Raw genomic sequence first — 9,377 nt, forward strand, 5'->3', positions numbered from 1 at the left:
GTTTAGAAATTACTCATTAGTCAATGATACTATAAGAGTATATATATATTTTTGTGGTATCATTAATGTTTCTTGTTCAAAAATTACTCATTATTCAATGATACTACTATATGAGTATGTATATATATATTTTGTGGTACCATTAAGGTTTTTTGTTTAGAAATTACTCATTAGTCAATGATACTATAAGAGCATATATATATATATATATATATATATATATATATATATATACGAAGTTGGAAAGAATTGTCAACTAATTTAGTCTTGAACTCCTAGACCGATAATTATTTTGGGAAGTATTTTTGAGTATATACTTTTCTTTTTTCTTTTACCAAATTTGGTATTATATGCCCTTTGTTTCTTTTCCTCTTCTATGTTTGGCCTTACTTTTCATACACCCTTATGTTTTTGTTTGCAGTGAATTAATCATACGAACCTTTTGGCACGGTTCAAAATTCGATGAATGATCTATCTTTCTACTTTTCTCCATTCGATATCAAACTTTTATCTATGTCAAAGTAATAACTATGATATGCACCTAATCCATACATCACACGATACACTTTAACACTAGGGGCTAATTTGGTACATGCGGACATTCTTATGGTACGTCGATCAGGTGAGTGCACCTCTATAAGTGGATGTTTATGATGAATGTAATAAAAAGTATAGGCATTTATAAAGTTGAAAATAATGAATTAATTAGTTTGGGGCTTTCAAATATATATCGCGCAACTTGTCAAGTTGCATTGTTGACAATAGACTCTTTTGCTTTGAAAGTCAATATGCTAGTAGATTCATTAACAAACCTAGGCCATCGTCCTCCTATTCTGCTTTTAGAGTTATGACCACCGCCCACCAATACAAATTAACTATGATCACGGTGGCAAAAGTAGTCTATGAAAATATGATACGTATAATTCGTTTATTTTGGTGGGTTAATTAATAACTTGGTTATTTATTAATTTAGTTTATAAGTATGATATGTTCAATTTGGCTCATTTAAAAGTTGGCTTGATTTGATCTATGCAAAATTCTATCAAAATATTTTTAAAAAAACTTTTTTTTTACATGTTATATAAAGTCATAATAAAAGATTTTTTTTTATTAAATAATTAAACAAATTATAAGAAAACAAATAAAGACATTAAAACTTGTAAAAAAGTTGGACGGGTTGGATTACCACCTATTGTTTAATTAATCAATTTTGACTCAACTCATTTTAATCTAAGAAACTTTTAGACGTGTTCAGAGTTCAATCATCTATTAACTCAATTAATTCTAATTCACTCAAATTTAATTCAACCCATCGATAGCTGGGTAGTTTATCATGAAATTAATTAGGACCATAGATATGACAAGTAGCTGAATACTGTCTCTATGCGCCATATCTATTTGGCTAGTAACCACCCCTCAATGCTATCTACCTAACCCCTCATTAGTGTATTCTCGTTAAAGAGATTGTTCGTAGAATGTAAGAAGATTAATATATTAAAGAATAACTAGTTGCTATTGTTATTATTTCTATTTACTCATTTGTTTGCATTGATGGATCTTCGTAACTAATTATATTTTAACAAATTATGTAGTTGGTAATTGTATCATTTGTATTTTTATTAAAATATCGTGTTATGGTTTTTGGATAATGTACTATACGTCTAGTTCATTCTAAAAACGATAATTTTGTGTCAAATTTATGAGTATTTTTGTTGCCTTTTAGATTTACAGTTGAGAATATAGTAGCTATGTACCTCAAAATAAACTTACCTACACAATCAACTAATAACTTAGGTGGTCCAAAAATTTCAGAGGAACTGCCTCATTCATATAGTAGTTCAGTACTTTGTAGTTTGTGTGTTCAATTTTTTTTTTTAAAAAGTAGTAACTCACCATTGACTTGGACCCCCACAAACACAAATCTTTGTAAGCAAAAATCAACTGAGTATTCTGAGCCATTTAGGACCATCTAGCTAAAGAGATATCACAACATATATATGTATATATAGGGCCTGCACTGCATGATTTTAATAAGTATACTTTTGCAGGACAGAACATTTACATGCATGTTTTAATTTGGTCCCCTCTTCTTTCTTTTTTTTACTTCCTCCACTATCAATATCAATTTCTCATCAACCTCTCATTAATTAATATTTTTTGGTTTCTCGTTCGGTGTTCGGAGTCTGCATTGGAGCTCTGACTAAATTTGAATCGTGGATTGCAGGGCCCATCCAAGGGTACTACTGACGCTCCCAATATGAGTTTCTCCATCCCAAGGCTCGAACTTGAGACTTCAGGTTAAGGGTGAAACAGTCCTACCACTACACCACAACACATGTAGGTTCATTAATTAATTTTTTCTTAAGGTGAATGAGATGGTTCATAATATTATTGAATTCAGTGCATGTCCACCATAGGTATTTATTTTTTAAACGACACGTACATAGCTTTGGAGGATGAAAAGTAAGAAAAGATAACAAAATAATCTTAGAAAACAACTTCACAATACAAAACCCTAGTGTGTTTTTTACTGACAAATATAGGACAAAGATTTGGAAACGTAAAAAGAGCTTATAAGGAGTATCTTTGTGAGTTAAAAAAAAAAAAAAAGTTTGGTCCCAGAGAGATTGTACTGTAAATTGACAGATCTAGCTAGTTACTTCAGAAAGAGAACAGCTATAGGTTTTGGTTTAGTTTTGGTTGGGGGTTTGATTTGATTTGTGAATATGCTAAATCAATAATCATACCAATAAGATATTTATTATCGATTTTTTTCCCTTAGCGGTTCGATTTTTTATTTTTGATTTAATCAATAAGAGAATGCTCAAATAATCGATGTTCATAAAATAGAAATAGTAGCAAGAATAGAAGTGCAACACAAATTTATTTACATTGATCACTTTTGTTTAAGATCAGGCGATAAATTGCAAAAACAACATCAAATATTTGTCTTTGTCCGAATGAAATCTAAAATTGAAAAGAGAGAAGATACTAGTTTGTGTCCAAAAGAGAGAAGGTATCGTAATAAAGAGGCAAAAAGGCTAGTTTGTGTTGCCTACAACGGAAAACAATACTTAAAATCAGAAAATAGGATAGAATAAACTAGTAATTTTAAAATAATCTTATTGGGTTATCGATTGATTTAATCATTTACCAAAATTATAAAATAAAAAATCAAACCAATAACCTAATAAAAAATAGGATAAATTAGCTAACTAGTCAAAATCTCTAACATAATTATTAAAAGCATCTACACTTTAAAATAATTATTAAAAATGTCAAAATGTCAATATTTTAGCAAAGAAAATGTATCCTAAATATAATTCATTTACCTTCCTTTTATTTCTCAAATTTGCCCAATTTTTTACTTCATTACGTGTGAAAGTTAAAAACAAAGACCCCATTACCACTTTTCTCTCTCTCAATTTTTTACTAAAATTCTATCCTTTCTCTTTTTCTCTCTCTCACAATTTCTTCCATTATTCCACATCCTTAACTAACTTAAACCTTGCCTTTTCTAAATCAAATTCCTCCATTTTTCTAAAAAATCTCAGAAATCATTCAAAAGATTTTCATCCTTTGTCAAAGTGAATCCGCCTGATTTGCGATTGTTTCCATTAGGGAAGAAATTTTTGAAATAATCGATTGAGATTTCGAAGTGAATTGGATTGATTTCATTGAACTTTGAGATTGTCGGTGAAATACAAAAACGATCGGGTATTCATTAACTGTTGATTCTTTAATTTGTTTAGAAGTGATACGAAAATGGCTGTTGAAAAAGTGATTCGAAAATGGATCTGAAACGTATTTTATATTTTGGATTTGAAGATCTTCATAAGTTACTATCTGAATATTGAAATTTTAAAGGTTAGACAGTCACTGAGGTATTCAATTTGGGATTTCCGGATCAAATATCTCATCTAAAGACACTTTGTTGGACGACATCAAACAATTCTAGTTTTCTTTTCTAAGGAATTGAAGTATTTTGCATCTTTCTCACATGCAGAAGGACCCAAAGGAAATGCAAGTACAAAATCATCAGCCATATTTCAAAGTTAAAAAATAATTATTGACTTTTTTGTATGTTGGATGCTTGGAATACAAAATAATTTGGAATCTGATTTAGTAGATGTTCTATAAAATAAACTTTGAATACAATATATTTTTTGGAATACATAACATATTAAAGAAATACTATTTTTTTTTTAAATACAAATTTTGATTGTAAATTTGTATGTTTTTGATGACTGGAATACAAATTTTGTTGGAATTTTAAGAAAGAATATACTTTTTTGAAAAATATACAAATCAATGTTGTATATTTTCTGAATGAACACGAGTTTACATAAGTATATGGATTCAAATATGTTTCTTAATAACTACAAATAAATTTGGTATACCTATTGGAATGAATACAAACTAATAAAGAAATACAAATGTCATTATACAAATCCAAACTTGAAAACCACAATGAATACAAATACACATATCATAATTCATACATATTGGAATGAATACAATCAATTACTTTTGAAATTGTAACTGATGAGAATTTTAAGTGATATGTTCCTTTTTTTTAAATATTCTATCCATGATTTTTTCCTTTCTATTATTAAATAATTGTATTCTTTCAAATCAAACAAACAAAAAGAAATACATAAATCAGAACAATAACAAACTAAAAAATTGACATTTTTAATAAATATTAAAAATGTTGATAAGAGGGTTCATTAAATGCTAAAATATTGACATTTTGAAAATTTTCTCTAAAAAATATTACAAAATCGTTTTAACTGGTTTTTGCATACCCCTATGATGGGCTAGTGGAACTCAAGGGTAGTTAGTGTAAGTAAAAAAAAATATAGAGTTAATAGTCAAAAGCAGAATTAAATTAAATATTACTTTTTCATGAGTTTTATTATCTAACTATCAATTGTTCCTATTTCCTATTCAAACTATATCATTATTTGTGTATTAATACACAATAAAGTTAACTAAATCAACTATCAGTTTGCTAATTGTTCTTTTTTCTTATCTGAACTATTTATTTTACACATTATCTCAAATTTAGCCACTAGGGTGGAGTGAAGAATTGAAAAAGTAGGTGAAGTCGTGTTCAAATGTATGGGATAGGATATCAATAATTAAAAGAGTTGTAATCATTGCAAATATGGCCACTCAACTTATCCGATACCCCTGCCTGCTGCATACTGGACACTAGTATAAACACCCTTTTTTTTTTTTCTTCTTTTCTCTTACTGTAATGTAATTTTCCATATAACAAATTAACAATGAATGTTGCAAGCCTGGAACAGTGACACTTCTTCCAAACACAATATCATAATTAGATTTCCTTTTTTAAAAAAATAGTTGATAATGGTATATAATTCAAAATTCTATGACAAAATAATAATTGAATTGTACTACTATATATATTCTGGGATTTCGAGTTCAACAAGAGAAAATTTGAATAAGTTGGGTCAGTAAATTTTAAATATCAACACATTTGCAATAGTAGAAGAGAGAAAATGAGGAGGACTACATATCATAAACATGCAAATAAATTTACTCCAATCTGTTAAAAAATATCAACAGATTGTGTGTGCTTCAGATATAAGATCAGACAATTATAACACTTTATTAGTATATTATAAATGTCAAAAGTCTTTTTAATTTTTTTTTATGTTCAATCTAATTAAGTCATATAAATTAAAACAAATGAAGCGGAATGCAATTGAAATTCAACAAAGATCAACACAAATGTGAGGGGAAATTCATGCTACTGGAAAGTGATATTAATGAGGAAAATAACACCAATCAATTTATATACCAAAAGATGAAATTAAAGGGCATAGAAACTTAAAAAATGAGACAAGTAGAATTATGGTTTGCTTATTTGGTAAGATTATATAAGAATTTGAAAAAAAATAAAATTGGATAGTTTTTTATTTATGTATTTTGATAAAAAAAAATATAACTTAAGAAATCTAAATTGCATGTTCAAACAATTCAAATTTATATCATTATTTTAAATTATGATTTTATATCGAATGGATCCGAAGATGAGAGCAAACAGACTTTTCACAACAATATTGGAATACCTTTATATTCTAGCATTGTGAAATTGTGATATTTAATGAGTAACCTATTTACACCATCGAAACCATTAACCCAGTGTCCAAGATATTGATTTTTCAGCCCATTACTCTCATTCGGCCCAAGCCCAATATCATTCATAACAATTTTCATATGTTTAAAATATTTTTTTCTAATAGTCTTCTCCTATTTATTACTACCTTTTTAACTCCTATATATAATAAAAAATGATTCAAATGGAATATATTTAGAACTAGTTATTCGGAAAATATACTGAAAAAGATGTTTTAAAATTGTTCTATTATATATGCACTCAAGTATTTGCACTATAATGTAATGTTGTTAATTTCTTAGGAAGAAGAAGAAGAAAGTGTATTTGAGACATATTTCCAAAACTAGGTTTGTATGTTCAATAGTTTATTGTATTTTTTTATTTTTATTTTATAAAAGCTCAAGAAATTATATATAGTAAAAAAATATTATTTAATTAAGAATGATTTAATGAAAATATTTCTAAATTTGTAGGAGTGATTGCATTTCTTAAAGTGTGCATGCAAATTAAATATTCATTTCGTTTCATATTACTTGACTCATGTTGACTTAATACACCCATTTAAAAAACTTTAATTAGAGATAGGGTGTTTATGATTTGATTTGAATGAATTTTTTTATTAAAACCTAAATCAAATCAACTTAGTCGATTTTGAAATTTCTAAAACCACATCAAACCAAATAAAACAGAAACCATCAATTTGGTTCGATTTTTAGATTTATAACTAGCTAATGATAAATTGATAATGAGACAATTATTTCAACAAATCCTCTTTACTGTCACAAGATGCATGTATCCGAATCTTCTATTATTTTTAACGGGAAAATTGTATGAAATAGCAAACTATTAATTGAAATTAAATGCGATAGCCATAGTTTATTTTATTTTTAATTCGCAGCAAACATCCCATTTTTTTGCCATCTGATTCGGTATACAATTAGCCATTTTCGGTATACAATTAACCATTTTTATACATTTTAGGTATAAAATGTATAAAATGCGTTTTGTGTTTGTATAAAGCGAGAGAAAAATGTATATACAAATACAAATACATATATTTTCGTCCTATACACTTATAATTATACAAATACAAATCTTATTATACAAAATTACAAAACTGAACAATTTGTATAAAATTGGATGTATCTAGCGAATTATACAAATCAAAAGCTCTATAACAAACATAAAATTTACTATGCAGCGCAATTATACAAACTATAGCTATAACATACAAATATAATTTTTATGTTTGCTATATGTGAAAGTTGCTCATTTTTAACACTATTATAAAGTTTTCACATATTTAATTTGCATAATTGTAGAAGTTGCTCCACTTTACATGTCTAATATTCGCTCATCCCTTAAAAAAAAAAAAAAAAAAAGAGGCAAGCCATAGAAGAATAAATTGATGTTTAGTAAAATAAAAAATAAAAATCGACAATGCACCATAACATATATAGACAACTAGACTTAATTTAAAAATATTGTACAGCACGTGAATGAAGTAGACTAGAATCAAATTAATGATTAAAATGTATTAAATACTTATAATTATTTATGAAAAAATAATATTGTATATTCAAATAATTATTAAATTTATGTGTATAATTATCGACTCAATTTTTTTATTTAGTAAAATAAAAAAAATCAGCTATTATCAATTTTAAAATTTTAAAATCAAACTAAGTCAAATGTCGGTTTGGTTTGATTTTTCCCCAAACTGTGAACACCCTCAATGAGAGGTGTATTTAATTAAACTAATTTTATTAATGATACTTTAAACTTATAAAGCTGGCTACCTCTATTTTATGTAGTTAGTTAATACTACATATCTTAAAAGCCACCAAAATTTAAAGGCTAGTTTTACAAAGTGATGGTTAGACTAGTTTTGTTATATGAGGCGAAGTGTTGGTTGATTAAGAACTCTCACATTAATAAGCTAAAATTAGTGGCGGAGGTGAGGATGCTTCAATAGATATGTAGATATACTAGAAGAGATATGATTAAAAATGAAGATATACGAGATAAGGTGAAACTGATTTTGGTGAAAGATAAGATACAAAAAACAAGATTGAGATGGTTCAGACATGTGATGAGGAGAGACACGAATGCCCCAGTGTGTAGATTTGAGAGGCTGGTTATTGATGAATTAAGAAGAGGTAGAGTTAGACCAAAAAAATATTGAAGATAGGTAATTAAATAAGATATGATGCAGTTACAGCTCATTGAGAACACAACCTTAAATGAGAAAGTGTGGAGGTTACGGAGCAGGGTTAGAGGGTTAGGCAAGAGGGTGTCCATACTAGTAATAGGTAGGAGTGCATTGACTTGCTTTTCATTCTATTTGTTGTAGTATTACTCTTGTTTCCTATTCTTTGATTTCTGATTATTATATGTTGTTTCGTGTAGTTGATTATAATATTATATTATTATAGTATTACTCTGCTAAGTCGTTCTAGAAGTAGAGGTCAAATTTGCGTATACTTTATTATTTCCAAATCCTATTTATTGGACTATACGAGAAATGCTGTTATTGTAATTAATACTAAGAATTATACATAGAAACTTAAAAAGAATCTTTTAATTTGCTATGAAAAATTAAAATGAAATATCCAAAAAAGTAGGCCAAAATAAAATGAAACTGAGGGATTCCATTTACATATGAACAAGATGGATTAATAAAGTCAATTGGGTACTAGTTATAACTAATGAAAAATAGGACTTGTTAAAACGTCAAAATTCTTCCCCTAGGTTTGCTCTGTTCCGAAAACAAGGCATCAGCTCACTACTACAATGGCTACTTCAGCTTCTGTAAAGCAGATTTTGGGCGATCTAAACAAGGATTCATTCGTAACCCTTTTGGGGAAACTGATCGGCGAGTCTAAATATGTACAGAACAATCCGCCGGAGCTTATCCCGGAGGAAGACAGGATTGTGAATCACGTTCTTGATACGCTTCTTCCTTATAGCACCACCACCGGCGGCGGACCACTGATCATCAATCATGTTACTTATAAGCCTAATAGGGGTAATCTTATTGTGGAGTACCCGGGTACTCAGCCCGGAAAAATCTTGTCTTTTGTTGGAATGCATATGGATGTTGTCACTGCCAACCCTGATGATTGGGTATGTAAATGCAATTATTTTGCTACCCCTTTTTGATATTTTGAATTTACTATGTAAAGTTGGTTGCTTTTTTTTTTTTTTTTTTTTTTTTTTTTGGGGGGGT

The 9,377-nt window shown here is 28.2% G+C and overlaps 1 protein-coding gene across 5 annotated transcripts in view; it reads left to right on the plus strand.

Moving 5' to 3' along the window:
- Positions 1–8,823: 8,823 nt before the first annotated feature.
- Positions 8,824–9,377, plus strand: part of LOC102595902 (acetylornithine deacetylase) — a 52,942-nt gene continuing 52,388 nt past the window's right edge. For all 5 annotated transcript variants that reach the window (XR_001474080.1, XR_001474081.1, XR_001474082.1 and 2 more), the window contains exon 1: positions 8,824–9,274. Coding sequence is in view for 2 of the 5 variants with exons in the window: in XM_015311102.1 (XP_015166588.1) it covers positions 8,942–9,274 (333 nt within the window). In the remaining 3 variants the exon portion in view is untranslated. The remainder of the gene's footprint in view (positions 9,275–9,377) is intronic.

Source organism: Solanum tuberosum, unplaced genomic scaffold, assembly GCF_000226075.1.
Source record: "Solanum tuberosum cultivar DM 1-3 516 R44 unplaced genomic scaffold, SolTub_3.0 scf00144, whole genome shotgun sequence".
NCBI lineage: Eukaryota > Viridiplantae > Streptophyta > Magnoliopsida > Solanales > Solanaceae > Solanum > Solanum tuberosum.